Below are 15,867 nucleotides of genomic sequence, written 5' to 3'. Positions count from 1 at the left end.
CGCCCGAGGTCTAAGTGCCGACTGAGGGCGTTATTTTCGGTACAGCCCGGGGTAATCGGTTATTATTGTATTTGTTAACCGTCTAAGTTAGATAGAAATAAAGAAAAAAAACTTTCGTGTAATGTTCTTATAATTCTATAATCCACTAGCACTACTTTCGTTAACACTCGAGGTCAAAATTCGAAACAGTCCTGTCTAAAAATAAACATTAAATGCAGAATTCGAAAGTCCCTATAGAATAAATCTTTGTAAACAAAACATTACGAAGTTCGACACTTCGAAAAACAATTCACGCAATTCGAAAATCAATTCACGCAAATTCAAATCAAATTGTGTGAAGTAATTTTGGAATTGCGTGAAGCATTTTTGGAATAGCACAACGTGGGCCTTCTGGGCCATCGTACATGTACAAAGAGAAAGCAAAACATTCAAAAAACTATATATAAAACATTTTTAAACGTTTTTTAAACCGTTTAAAAATGTTTTTTTAAAGTTTGTTATCCGTCAGAAGAAGAGTCTATCACACCAATTCGACGTCTTTTTGCTTGTTGCTCATTGTGCTGATGAATGTTTATATTAAAAACGCAGTTATTTATGTGTGCACCATCGAAAATGGATTTAAAATTATCAACATTTCTTGATGATGAGATGGATGTAGTGTTTGTGATGTTTTGCAAAGGACGTTTTTTGTTCAAACTGATTAGATCTGACATGTGCTCTTGCTGTTCACTTGAAGCCGTGTGGTATGATTTTAAACTTTTTGATGTTTTTGTGATCACTTAATTGAGAAACGTGAATTGGATGGACGTCCTTGTTAAGAAGAGTTGAAATAGCTGTTTTTCTGGCGGAATGATTCGAGATTTTGGATTTACCACAACTTGATTTTTGATTCTGTAATAAATCAGAAGCATCAGAGAGAAATTTTCCCCATAAATTTTTATCCAATGGTTGATCAAAATAAATCACGAGTCTCATGAACTGCTAAATCTTGATATGTCGTTCTCTTAGATTTACTGGCAACCAAAAAATCGCTGATTTCATCGTCGATTGTAGAAACTGACGTCAATGATTAGGATGGCATAAATTCAATTCCAAAATCGAAATTACTTTCCAGTTCTACAATGATACTTGAATCGATCATGTTGTTGTTTTTTTGTAGCTTTAAAAAAAGCTGTTTTGTAATAATATAGTTATTTCAAGACTTGTATGTAGCTATATTTTCACGATTCTCCGGCAATGTTATTTGTTTACATTTATAGCTACCATTATGGTTTCTAAGAGGTTAAAAGTTATACCGTGCTGTATAAAGCCCGTCGTTAAGGCTTTTATCCAATCAGCGCTGCTATTTCCCGTATTACCGGTTGAAAATAGCTATCAGTTAATAACGCTCCATATCAGCCCGTCGTTAAGAGCGCTAAGCCAATCAGAATGCCTAAAAACACGAATTTCCCGCTTGCAAAATCCAGACGGTTAACAATATTATTTAAAAGCTAAACTATACAGTCAGAAACTTCAATAGATAAAGAAAAGGGAAATTTAAAAGAAAAAAAATTCACATTCTTGTAAAAGTTTTTACGTTCTATGTAAATTATTTTAAAACATCGTTGATCAATTAATAAACGCTCTCTCTTATATTGACTAGCACGAAAAATTCCACCAGTAGTTTGATAATGCACTAAGCGTGGCGTGCTATTGATCTTTCAGTCACAAATCTGACAAAGGAAGTCCCCAACCTCGTTCCCAGGGCAATTTTTCGCTTTTTTGATATCCGAAACGGCGCGAAGAAATGACCCTGGGCCAGGCTGGTTAAAATCAGCACGATTCGTGCTGATTTTTAATTTATTTAAAATTTGGTCATTTTGTTAAGAATTGGATGCAGACCTCCGAGAACACCGTATTGCTATAATTTATGCAAACCAATCTTGAATCAAAATCATGGATAGAGTTTTATTTTTAATCAGAAACAAGTTAGTTAAAGTGTTTTGAGTTTTTGGTTCGAGAGAACATGATTGCAGTGTTGCCTTCGCTTTTTTATGGCTACATACAAATTTTAAATATATATTTATTTTAAAGTTTTCAGCTATCTATAGCTAGCTAGCTAGCTAGCAAGGTCCAAGACATACTTTTGTAGCTACAAAGGTTGTGCAAACCAAGGTAGCTAACTATACACTTTTTTAATCATAATTTTTAGCCATCTTTATTTCATATTATAGTTAAAAGTGAAAGTACTTTTAGCTAGCTTCTAAGCCACAGAATTCTCAGAGGGTTTTGTGATTAGAATTACTGAAGATGCCTATTATTATTATTTTATTATTGAAATTATTTACCCAGGATAGCCTTTTCAGTTCCTGTTGGTACTGCTATCAACAAGGGTCCTGCGAAGGGGGTCCTAGTGCATTTAAAGCCATTTGAGCTACGAAAGTCTTGCAGGCACAGCAATTACTCAACTAGACAACCGCCTAAGATATCAATCCTATTTTCATGCTTAACGCTAAGCAAAAAGGATAGATTCACACTTTTGAAGTATCTGACATGACTCGGCTGGGGTTTGAACCCAAGACCTTCCGCACTGCAAGCGAACACTATACCACAAGGCTAGCTAGTTAAGTTTTTAGTATTATTTTTAGACACATGCAGTGTTTCTAATTCCATTTTTATCTTGCGGGCGAATTATTGCTGACGTGAACCTCCATAAACCTAAGTTAAGGCTTTATCACGCCCGCATTATAGTGGCGTGGTGTAGCTATATATTATACTAGTATTGAGTCATCAACGTAACCATGTGTCAGATACAGATCAGATATATACGTTTTGGCGTATATAATAACTGGCTCTTTTTGTCTGTTATCGTCGTAGCGTGCATATACACCTAAATAAAATTGTATTGTCTAAAGATTTTTACAATTGTTGTTTTTATAATTGTCTTTAAAAAAAATCTTATTGCCCTGCTTGCTATTACAGAATCATTTTTCATGCTAATCCCATCAGACCAGCCTAAAAGCATCTTCTAACAAGTTTCAACTCAATATCTTTCTTTTTCATCCTTCTTTTTTATCATATTACAGTTTCGGTTTTCACGAAACGAGTCCCTGGAAACTCATTTACAACTAAATGGCCACTATGGTCAAACCAATTGACTTTTGTTGCTTTTGTTGCTTTACTAAGGATTAAAAGTCATAAAACATAGGATGTTGCATTTCATGCAGTCAGAGAAAATTGTTATTTAATCTGTAAAATCGATTTAATTAAGCGTATAACTATTTAGTTAACTAAATGGTATGAACTTCTTAATCCAGTATTTTAATCTTTTTCAACCAAATCAACAGCATATGATTTTTTTATTATTGTTTATGTATTCTGCCTCGAAAGAATATTAGCTAGAGTGTAAAAGAAGGTCTGTTCAGGAGAAATAGGATTAGTTGTGTATACCTGTATATACCTTGTGTTGTATTTGAGCTAGCTAGATAGCTGCTAAAAATGTCTTCAAAGAAACCTTCATTGTGTTTTTTACTACACTCTGTGCACAAACGCTAGCATAGCTAGCTTTCTAGTCTAGTAGCTACCTCCTTAACTGCACTGCAAAAAAAAAAAAAACAGAAGCTTACTTTAACAGCCTCTGGGTACAACTAAAAGCTATTTAATTTTGTTTTCACGTTAAGCTATACTAACAAGGCCAAATATTTTATTTTTCACAAAAATAAATTCAGTCCAGCAGAACATAAACATTCCAGCGTCCCTTTCGCACATAAACATAGCCGCCATTATTGTTTTTCTGTTATTATTCAATTTTCTTCATAATTAACGGAAACTTGAGAAACCAATCAGATCTTGGAATTGACCAGTGTGGCCCAAGGTCGTTTGTTCTCGCCGTCCGAGATTGTCAGAAAGAGAAAAATGGGCCTTGGGACGAGGTTGAGGAAGTCCCCTCATCGCAAAAACGGCGTCACTCCAATAAAAAACTCCAATAAAATGCGTAAGGTTATCCATATGATTAAACACGAAAATATTTTAACATTGTTTTAAGGCAGATTTCCACGAAAAAAATTGGAAGCGAGCTTATTGCGAAAATTTTGTTAAACTTCCACGAGAAACAAAATGAAATTGACGAGTTTAAAGTACACGCCCCTTTCTATCACTAAAAGAAAACAGTTAGCTAGAACGGCCAAAATTTTCTCCCTTCTGAAGAAATTTTCTGATTATGAAGTACTGATATGTTCTTTATCGAAACAGTGTAATGTTAAAAGAGTAAAAAAAAAAAAAAAAAAAAAATGGCACATAAAAACACAACGTTTTACAAAATTTCTTGTTAAAGAATCCATTTAAAGTACATACGAGGTTTAAAAATAATTTCAACATTTCCTATCAACATGTCGGATGTCAGCCGGATTTAGATTTGTTTTGAATTAGCATGTTTTTATAGATTAATGATTTTGTTGTAGGTTGAAATAGAGTTATCAAGCCATTTAAGAACCATTATAAGCTTATATATCATATAACCCCCGGAACGAATATGGTTAAGTGGTGATGATTAGCACAACAAAGCGACTTTAATATTCATTTTAATTATTTTAATTATTTTTTTCACCAATTCTAAAGTCAATAAAAGCCTTTTTATTAGTTTCTTTTCATCGCCATCGCTCCATTTCGTTCCTCCGAGTAATATTGCTTCAATAATACAGTCAAGGCATTAAACCTGACACAAAACTATTTTATGCATGTATTTTTGAAAGTTGATTAAATTGTTCAGTCGTGATGCGGAAAGCGGAGAATATATTCTTGCTTTAATTTTTATTCTTTTTTTGGATGTTTTTTCTAACTATTCATATTTGTTTGTTTGATTTATAGTAGTTTTTTTATATATTTTTATTTGTTGTATATTCTTAGTTAGTCTTAGTATTTTTATAGCAATTCAAACTTTCTGCGCAAGAGTAGTGAGAAATATAAATTATTTTGGTAAGTAAAAGGTTAATCGTCTTAACAGCATAAAGAAAGGTGTTTGAACAGTTGTAAACACAACTGTTCAAACACCTCGTATGTACTTTAAATGGATTCTTTAACAAGAAATTTTGTAAAGAAAAGACAAACTGCTAAAATAAAAGTTATTGTGCTAGATCTCATTGTGGTCCTTTTATTTTTGGCAATAAAATATTATTGCATGGTTATGCTTGTGTTGTAGACGTAATTGTGGAAAAGTAAATTATATTTCAAAATTTGATTCGAATTTTTTATTGCAATAAATTATATAGAATTTACCCTTACACGGGTTTTATAACAATAGAAAGCTTTTCCAGTGAAGATAAAGTAAGAAGATAAGAAAAAAAGGAAGAAAGGTGCATAAATTTAAATTTTTATGTCTTCAGGATAGCTAGAAAAAAAGCATAAGGAAATATAGAAAAACCAAATTCTTTGTTTAAGTGGAATCTTTTATTTGGCTTGCAAATAATAATCGATTGTGAAGTGCGAGGCACGATTAATACGACTCCTGGGAATTTCAGATTGTTGCGTACGCAAAAGATATTATGCAATAAATTTAGACTGCAAAATGTCATATTTTTAAATGTTTATAATTTGCGATATTGGGTTTTGTAAAATGTTTATATTTTTAATCTTTTTCATCAATATTGAACTTCATGTTCTATATAAAAGCAATGTACAAACTTGAGAGCTCCGTTTTTTTCCTGTATAGAAAATTATTTCGTTTACAATGTACAGTGAATTATTTTTTATTTTTATTTTTTAGTTGAAATGTGGGTACATGTTCAGTATTTTACTGCTTAGGTTCAAATTTGCAGCAGAACTTCTTACAGGTGCGTATTTTAGAGTAGTCGTTTGCCCGTAGAAAATTCACGGAAATTCGCAGCAAAGTTGACAAAAATACATTGCATTTGTTATTTTCAGAAAAGCTTTAAACTCTTTTTTAGGAGAGAAACAAAAGATGACTGTACAGAATCATACCGAGTGTGAGACTACATACAGTGGAAAATCATACCTCAACAATGGACAAATCATTTCCTTAATCACCCTCAATGTCATTGTCATGATTTTAAATCTTATTTTCAACAGTGCTGTCATCTATGGTCTGGTTGCCACAAAGCAACTTAAAAACTACTCCTTAAAACTCATTTTATATTTGAGTATTAATGATTGTTGCCTGGCATTAATAACACAAACTCTCTTTACAGTAATGCTTGCAAAGTTTGAAGATTGTGATTTTGAAACTATTGTTCAGTTTTTTGCCATCTTTTTTACGCATATATCTGCTTACATCATTGCATTGATTGGTTTTGATCGATATATCCATATGCGATATCTTAATCGATATGCTCAAGTAATAACAAACAAAAGAGTAATAATGATTCTGACAGCAGTTGTACTGCTGTCACTAACGCAAGCAATGGTCTATGTACTTGGGACACAATTGAATTTTCTTTCAAAGGCAAAACAAATTACCGTTAGTATTGATGCAGTCATTGCAATCAGTGTCTTCACTGCTTACATTATGACAGTGAGGGTTGTAAAGGTACATTCTAAACGCACTGAGTCCAGAGATATGTTAAAAGCCGTTGACACTACTGTCACACGTACAGCGTCAAGAATATTGACAGCTATTGTCATATGCTATATACCTTACATCATCGTCTCATTCACACATGCGGTTGTTAGTCAAAAATGGGATGGAATTAGGAAACAATGGCTCGAGTATGCATTAATACTTGGTTTTGTATTAACGTATTTTAATTCCTTTGTGAACGCGATTATTTTTTTGAGCTTAAACAAGAAGGTTAAGAGATACGTTACAAGCGTAATGAAAAATCGTTGCAGTAACACAACTTGATATTTTCTGATGGCTAAAGGCTAAAATACACGGTAAGTTTAAACGGACCGTTTAGTTGTAAAATAAAAACTTATAAGTTCAGTTGCAGGTACTACACCTGTCTACACGTTAAGTTAAAATGTATAAGTTTTTCTAAAAAAAATTTTTTTACAATAAATACCAAATAAAAAACACGTTTATCTTTCATTGCGGTTATTGCTATAGCAGCAGAAGGGGTAATCGTAGAAGAAAAAAAGCGGACTACTGGTTAGAAACCGAAAATATATGCTCAAATCTTTAGTTTAACAATAGCTCATTAATTATTCTGTTAATTTCAATAGAAAAAACTTAGCAAAAGTTGAACATGTCCAACTTTTAAAAAAACTTATAAAACCGAGAAAAGTTGTACATCTTTGCTGTTTACACGGTAAGTTTTTTTTTCTTACATTTAAACGGTCCGTTTAAACTTACCGTGTATTTTAGCCTTTAAAGGCATGGGTTAAAAATATTAACGCTTAAAATTTCCTCTATGCTTCGATATATAGCTAGACAAAAAGTGTTTTTGTGCTTTATATTTTAATTTGACACTTTATTTTATTAATTTTTTGCGTTATATTTATCATAGGCCTACAAACAATTTGAATTAACTAGTCGTTAGCCCGTGGAAAATCCACGGGTTCGCATGTCGCAGCTAAGCTACCATTTTGCGTGACAGAAAGACAGACGTATACGGGCATTATAATATAGATAAAACTACGAGAAAAGTAATCTAATACTCGAGTATAACGTATTATTTACTGTCAGTCTTTTTGATTTACTGTATCAGGTTTAGTCTATTCTGTAAGCAAAATCAAAATTCAAAAAAACTGTGGAAGCACAACTCGAGAAGTTTATAATTCTCGCTCTCCCGAAATACTAAATTCCTAAAACTAAGTCAGGTACTAGAAATCACTTCACTGTAGCTTCCAAAAACATAGAATAAGCTGTTGTGTGCCCATAATTGGAACTAGATAAATTTTATAATATCTATACAGTGTTCTTGATGAAGACAAGCAGAGAGTCTGATGACACAGATAGTGAAGACATAAATTATCATAATAAAAAAAGGGGAAGGCGTCGCAGTGTATTATTCTCTTATGAGCACTTCGGATACTGTTTTTGGCGGCTTTAATCTTAAAAAACTTAACTAAACACATACAAATTAATTTAGAGGACATTTCCGTATTTAAGAAAAATGTTTTATATAGGAATGATTGGCTAGAATCAATAAAAATATTTAATCATGGTTATTATAGTGTTTAGAAAGATGGATTGTGAAAAACAATTTAAAAAGTCGTCGATTGGAATGTTTTATAAAGTTTGCGAAACACCACGTCTAAGATTTGACAATGTAAACCATTTACTGATTCAAAATTTTGTTTTCAAATACTAAACTCAACCAAAGCCTTCTTACTAGTCTGTTTTTATGACATCGCTTTAACTACTCGAAATACATGTTTTTTGTAGGTAATCAAAATTCTAATATTAGGTTTAAAGATGTTTACGAAAAGTACTTTTCAGGATCAAAATTCCCTTAGGTTATGCTTATTGGCAAAAAGATTTATTGGAACATGCTTATGAAAAGACATAAGCAAAGGATTTGAATTTTGAATATCAGTAATTACAAATTAAATCTCACTACATACTGATTAATTTAAAGATATAGAATACAAAGAAAAACTGCTTACGAAATAAAAAAAAATAAAAAATTTCACAAAATTTTCTTAGGTTACACATAATGCTTCAAATATGCTTTTAAATGACCAAATTTAAGCCTACGAATGCTTATAAATGTCATGCTTATATAAAAGAGACATATAACATTATTCGATTAGTACCTCCTTAAAATTATGAAATTATAATTTGTTATCACTCAACGAAGAAATGGGAAAATTTATTTTACAAAGCTGATTGCTTATGCAGTCATGAGGCATGAATTAAAAGTTTTTTGTTTTATCTTTATTGTTTTTGTTTTTGAATATTCCTATTCTCACTTTAGCCTTTTTTTCGAATCTAAATGTAAAGCAAAAGGAATTAAAAACGAATAGCACAATGATGGAGATGTTTGAGGAGTTCATTTTCGTCCACAGGATGACATGAAAACTTATCATATCATATCACCCACTGAAATCACGTTACATTCCAACTTCTAGATAGATCGTAGATTTTCTACAAACTATTGTGGTTCAGATTAAAAGATTTAAATCCAATAAAAAAATGACTGTTTGAACTGCCAACACATGGAGTAATGAATAGTTGACTGTTTTATCTGTTCAACCTCGTTTCCTTGGCTCTTATTCACCCCGTCCCATCAGACTATGGTAAAAGGGCCCTGGGACAAGGTTGCTGACTGATGACATGATCAAGCAATTCTTAATCAATTTATATTATTTGTGTGTCCGCCTATTTTACAGAAATGGTAAACACAATTCTAATATGTTTATTAAAATCTGCTTAGAAGTAATTATGAAAGAAAGAAAAAATAAAAAAACGTTGGCTGCGTCATGCTGCGTGGAAATACTTTTTAAAGAACTTATATTTGAAGTTTGAAAAAAAATACTTCCATTTTTATTTTCAATCTTTCGTGGTTGAGAGAGAGAATCAGTTGAATGTTGATAAAGAGATTGTACCAAGAAGTGGAAGGTGAAAGGTATGCCCCAAAAGTATATGAAGTGTGTAACTCTCTTTATTTTAAATTTTTTAATTAATTTTTAATTCTAACAGTAATCTCTTTAATAATAGCCGTATTTTGTCTGTCTGTCCGCGGGGCCGCGTCCCGTAACGGAAACACGAAATTTTTAAAATACGCACCAATATCAAATGCGGTATATTTTTGTCCACTTTGTTGCAACAAGTTAATTTAAAGGACGGGCGACTCCGTGGATTCTTCCACGAGCTAACGACTAGTCTCTTTAATAATAGCCGTATTCTGTCTGTTCAAAAGGGTTACCGCGTCCCGTAACGGAAACACGGAATGTGATATACAAAGAATGGGAGGGGGGGGGCGTGGATTTTTCCACGGGCTAGCGAGTTCTTCATTATAATACCTGTATACGTCTGTCTGTCTGTCTGTCACGCAAAATAGTAGCTTAGCTGCACAAGTAGCGAGACGCACGTGATGCGGTAAAAAAAAGGACGGGCGAACCCGTCGATTATTATTTATTTATTTTTTAATTATCCTTATTTATATTACTATGGGAAAGAAAAATTTTAATGTAAGCATTAAAGTATGCAAGTAACAAAAAAGATGGCAGTATTAGTGAATGTCCATTCGTTTATGATAAGAAAAATTATTTAGCAAAAATTATCCGTTCCAAACCTAAGCCATAAGATACTAACTTAGTTCAACGCGCACAAGTTGTAACATCATCAACCAAACCGACCCGTGTCACACAGGTGACGCATCATTGCCGCATGACTCGACTCTTATAAAACTTTGTATTGAACCGAGGCTTAATAAAAAATTTATGAGTTCGGTTTGGCACGGCACAGCCTGACAATCAAGCAGTGCTACATTTATTATCACCATGTTAACAAGTTGCCTAAAAATTTTTTGTATCTGATTGTGTCTTTCCACTCAAAATTGAACCTATCCAATATACAGAACGTAATAACATAACTTTGATGCACAAAGACTAGAATAATCTTGCTTTGACACTACGATGGCATCGTGTGAGCAAAAGAGTTAAAACAAAAAATGTGACATTGAAAAGTGAACAAGCCATTGCGTTTTCTCCTGATGTAATAGACGAACACTATACCATGTCATACCTGTTAGTTTGCCTGTACTCATTTTATTCCGTAATGAATAATTTTCGGAAGGATACATGGTATGTGTTAAGTTTGTCCATTGTATTATTCTATGAGTTCGCCATTCTCGTCTTTGCATTCCGGCAATATATAATGCCAGTCTTTCTTATTTCAGCCAGTTTTCACTTCACAGCATCACCACAAATATTTCGTATATTTCTGATATTTCAAAGAATAAAAGTTAGCAATTTTTTGTTAGACTTACCGCACCTCAATTACATGCATGCGTTCATTATTTTACAGAATGAAACTATGAATGTGTAGAAGTGTTATCAGTTTCATGTCAAAAAAACATATCATAAGATGAGATGTGGTCCTATATGGAGACGATGTCAGATAAGCTAGAGTTTGTATTCTTTTTTGTTTTTTTGAGACAGGGAGATTATTTTCATCCAATCATTGATAATGAATAATCCGAAAATTGTTTGCTTTAAATTCTAAGCATTTGTTTTTGTTTATTTCACCCAACATTTTAACTTGTGACACTATTACAGACACTGATACAAACTATTTCAACATTTTTGTCTCTGTATGTTAAACGTGAAAATAACTTGAGTTTGTATAATGTAAATATTGACATCTCTAAAGAATAGTTTTGCTACATAAGTATATATAGTCATATGCAGTCTCAAATTGTTCGGTAGAGACGTTTAATTTTGACTACACAGTATCACCACGAGTAATTCGTATATTTCTGAATATTTTGAATATTTCATAAACAATAAAATTTGACAATTTCTTCACTTGACTACAACATTCCTCAAATACATGCGTGCGCTCATTATTTCACAGAATAAAAATATGGCATATGTAAACAAAAAACTTAAGTGTTATTAATTTAATGTCAAAAAAAATTGTAATCACATATCGTAGGATGATGTGATCGATCATGAAGATGATGTAAGAAAGAAAAATATTATAAGTTTTACAGCACAGGGTTTGTGTTTTTCTTCTTTTTTTTAAAAGAGAGAGGGAATGACGATTTTTTATCTAAACCCTCCGGATCTCATGTCCTACTAACATGTTCTTTTGTAGCGTCCTATCAAAATTCTTATTTCAATCACGGAGGCTGGCTACAAGTTACATCGCCTCTTCCTTTCCCTTTATGTAAAATATTAAAATAGCTTGAGTTTATGTAGGGTCAATAAGCCTTAAAACATAAAGGTTTACTGTATAAACAACAATTTTATACAAGCCTCATATTGTTCAATAAGGAGGTTTAGTTTCGTCTATAAATACGAAACTAAACCTCTAAACCTCCACAAATATTTCGTATATATTTTTGGTATCATAAACGTGGTTATAGAAATTCACTTGAGTCCAACGTTTCCGGATAAGTTTTGATTTTTAATGGAATTTTAGGACTTAATATCTACATACTAAAAACAATACAAATGTGCTAAAGGACTGTTATAAAATGTAACTCTGCCGCAACCTCAGCTGAAGTAAAAAACACAGGGTACAAATATACGGTAAAAGTTCAAAATTAATTGTAAGAGACGCCGCATTGAGGTGTTAGTATATTTTAAACATGCCAAGCACGCGTGTGAAGTGCTTGCAGAACTGTATTCAGTATTGATGCTCCTTTTCAACCAATTTTTACTCGCATATTAGATTTAAATAAAAGCACAGGCAACAGCCTGCCATTACTCAATGCAGCTAATAGTGTTTTCGTGAAAGTTAAAAAATTAATCTTTAGTTTAAATAAAAACACAGCCTAAAGCATCTTGTAACAAAATTTATTTGTTAGCAAAATGTTGATTTTGAACAGGACGGGAAACTCGAATCCTGACAAACATAGTGTCGTCAAACGGAGAGAAGTTTTGGACGTTGTCTTAAAAAAAAATATAAATTTATTAGAAAAGGAATTTAAACCTCATATTTACTTTATCTTATAGACAATTTAATGTGCTTTAATAGCCAAGCTCTAATTTTCTAATAAAAGAGCAACAGAACTTTGGACAAAAGACGGATATACTGAATATGTGTTTGATCACTCACAATATTCCTAAATCTACAATGATATGCTAATTAATATCAATTATTATAGAGCCTGTTAACTCGACCCGGAGTAAATTGGTCTATAATATTAATAATAATAATAATTTAGTCCAATAGATTTTTTATCCCTATCTTGTGCATCTGCAATTACACCTTTCGATATTGGATGTGGAGTATTAGCTATTTCATCCTTTGCGCCAACTTTGAAAAATTTGAATATTTTAGTAAAATATTGTAGATTTGAATTGGTTTAATAGTCTCCACAGGGAGGAACTTGTAAACTCTTTATATTTTTTTATCTTCTTTATCAATATTGGCTTTAAAGCAATGCTTACGAACCTGAGCTCATTTTTTTTTTACTTGTGTTGAAAAATTATCGCGTTCACAAGGATTATATTGAATCGGTGCTAAAAGTAATCAATAATTAATATTGTTTCTTTCTCATTTGGTTAAAAGTGTGGAGAAAAGTTCAGTATTTTACTGGGTACTTTCAAACGAAAAAACCTTTTTCTCGCGTTTATGTTAGACTAGTTGTTAGCCTGTGGAAAATCCACGGAAATTCGCAGCAAAGTCGACAAAAATACATTACATTTGCTATTTTTAGCTTAAATGTTTTAAACTGTTTTTTTAGGATAGAAAGAGAAGATGACTGCACATAATCATACCGAATGCGAGACTACATACAGTGGAAAATCATATCTCAACAATGAACAAATCATTTCCTTAATCACACTGAATGTTACTGTCATGATTTTAAATCTTATTTTCAACAGTGCTGTCATCTATGGTCTGATTGCCACAAAACAAGTTAAAAACTACTCTTTAAAACTCATTTTATATTTGAGTATAAATGATTGTTGCCTGGCATTAATAACACAAACTCTCTTTACAGTAATGCTTGTAAAGTTTGAAGATAAATCACATTGTGATTTTGAAACTATTGTTCAATTTTTTGCCATCTTTTTTACGCATATATCTGCTTATATAATTGCATTGATTGGTTTTGATCGATATATCCATATGCGATATCTTAATCGATATGCTCAAGTGATAACAAACACACGAGTAATGATAATGCTCACAGCAGTTGTGTTGCTGTCACTAACGCAAGCAACGGTCTATGTACTTGGAACGCAGTTAAATTTTCTTTCAAAGGCAAAACGAATTATCGTTGGTATTGATGCAGTCATTGCAATCAGTGTCTTCACTGCTTATATTATGACAGTGAGGGTTGTAAAGGGACATTCTAAACGCACTGAATGTAGAGATATGTTAAAAGCCGTTGACACTACTGTTACACGTACAGCGTCAAGAATACTGACAGCTATTGTCATATTCTATATTCCTTACATCATCGTCTCGTTCACACATGCGGCTGTTAGTGAAAAGTGGGATGGAAATAAGAAACAATGGCTTGAGTATGCATTATTACTTAGTTTTGTATTAACCTATTGTAATTCTTTTGTAAACGCAATTATTTTTTTGAGCTTGAACAAGAAGGTGAGGAAATACGTTGCAAATCCAGTAATGAGAAGATCGCAGGAAATCACAGCAACAGCCAAAGAAAATACAAGCACTGAAATCACGCAAATGTAACCAATCCGGTACAGACACAAAAAACCTTTCTAGCCAGCACAAATAGTGTAGATTGCGGATTACTCAAGGAGATTGGCAACATTTTTTAGTGTATTCAGTCAGTCGCAAAAGTATTCTCTAAGAATAGCATATGAATAGTATTGCAACAAGGTAATATAAAAAAAAAATCAATTAAATATCTGATAAAGTACTGCTATACCGATTCTTTTTTCCAATAGTGCATAGATAAAATAATGACCTTTTTTCGTAGGTGTATAACGCTAACATTATCATTTGTGAGTCAATATATTTCCTTGACGGGGTCATAACTTGTAAATAAAGTTGTTGTTTTTTGTTTGTATTTTTACTGTTGTTTGCGAAATACTCTGGTAGTTATGCACTTTAATATGCTTATGGCTTGTCTTCATCCCCTGATATCGCTGTTCTAGTTAATGAGGCTTTACTGGTACCGGTCCATCATCAAGTTTTTAGACAGTAACAACGAGGTTACCAAATCAGTACTTTTTAACAGGTCAAATTAAGGTAAAAATTACTACATACGCAGCAAATGCATTTTTTCTTGACAAGTGATTGATCCTTATTTATGCGTTTTAACACGAATAGGTATTCAAGGATTAAGATGTTCGGTGAAAACATTTATTGTTTAGCCTGGGGGAAACTTTTGTCATCTTACCCTTAAAATTAGTCACTTTGCCCCGTTATTTCCCGATACTTTATTTCTGTTCTTTCAGTAACGCACTAGTTTCCAGTGGATCAAAAGTATTTCGGATGGGAATTTTTTTTTTTATGTTAGAAGTTCCTCACTTTACGCCAACTTATACACGCCCTTTAGAGCTCTGGGCCAGATTGACGCCAACCTTCTTCCCAGGGCGCGCGCGTAGCAGACATGCTCCGCAATATTCGCTTTGCATTTGCAAAGTTAAATATGGCGGTTGTAACTAAGCTTGCTTTAAGGATATCTTATTCAGTTCCCCTCAAACTTAATTTTTTCCACTTTAACTATTTTAATTTCCTAGTGGTAAGAAAAAGGTCTCCTGGCTAGGTTGAAGGCTGTACTCTGTTGCAGGTGTTTTGTTTTTATCAGTTGTGTACATAAGTTGTAAGTTGCTAGTTCATTGTTATTTTAGTTGTTCTTACTAAAATAAACGCAATTTTTACTGCATTTATGGCTTGTTATCTTTGCAGGAATTCTTCTGAGTCATCTGTTTCTGGGATCTTTTTGTCTGAGAGAGTATAAGTAAAAAAAGAAGCGGTAAAAGTAAACCTCATTAGCTTCGTACTGCAAAGATAATGGAACAAGTGGGAACCCACAATCTCTTGCTTTCCGAGCAATTAGATAGATAGATAGATGTGCATATTTTACAAGGCTAGCCTCACAAATATCGAGGGATATACCCTGTCTATTATTTCCAGGAGGGGCCATGGCGTAGATGGAGAGTCCTAGAGTATTTAATGCTCATTTTGAGCTACGCAGACCCAATTAGAGCCCGCGCTCTACTAGACAACTCCCGGCAACATCCAACGGCCCACACAGTGTGCCATCTTCCCAATTTCCCTCACATGGCTTGGGTTAACCCGGGGCTATGGTAACATTCACTCGCCCATGT

The 15,867-nt window shown here is 32.9% G+C and overlaps 2 protein-coding genes across 3 annotated transcripts; both read left to right on the top strand.

The window, feature by feature from the left end:
• The first annotated feature begins 4,671 nt into the window (after nucleotides 1–4,671).
• On the top strand, nucleotides 4,672–14,645 carry LOC130612487 (melatonin receptor type 1C-like). Of its 2 annotated transcripts, none has more exons than XM_057433811.1 (4): nucleotides 4,672–4,953; nucleotides 5,741–5,807; nucleotides 5,922–9,503; nucleotides 13,296–14,645. In XM_057433811.1, exons 2-3 carry the CDS (start codon nucleotides 5,756–5,758, stop codon nucleotides 6,833–6,835), a joined length of 966 nt encoding a protein of 321 aa, XP_057289794.1. In that variant the 5' UTR covers nucleotides 4,672–4,953; nucleotides 5,741–5,755; the 3' UTR covers nucleotides 6,836–9,503; nucleotides 13,296–14,645. The 2 variants fall into 2 exon arrangements, with proteins under 2 accessions (XP_057289794.1, XP_057289793.1); XM_057433810.1 differs by lacking the exon at nucleotides 4,672–4,953 and adding an exon at nucleotides 4,993–5,330.
• LOC130612979 (uncharacterized) lies at nucleotides 13,310–14,260 on the top strand. Its single transcript, XM_057434307.1, has one exon. It carries the CDS (start codon nucleotides 13,310–13,312, stop codon nucleotides 14,258–14,260), a length of 951 nt encoding a protein of 316 aa, XP_057290290.1.
• Nucleotides 14,646–15,867: the final 1,222 nt, after the last annotated feature.

This window comes from Hydractinia symbiolongicarpus, chromosome 10 (genome assembly GCF_029227915.1).
Source record: "Hydractinia symbiolongicarpus strain clone_291-10 chromosome 10, HSymV2.1, whole genome shotgun sequence".
Classification (NCBI taxonomy): Eukaryota; Metazoa; Cnidaria; class Hydrozoa; order Anthoathecata; family Hydractiniidae; genus Hydractinia; species Hydractinia symbiolongicarpus.
This window is presented reverse-complemented; position numbering and strand designations above follow the sequence as displayed.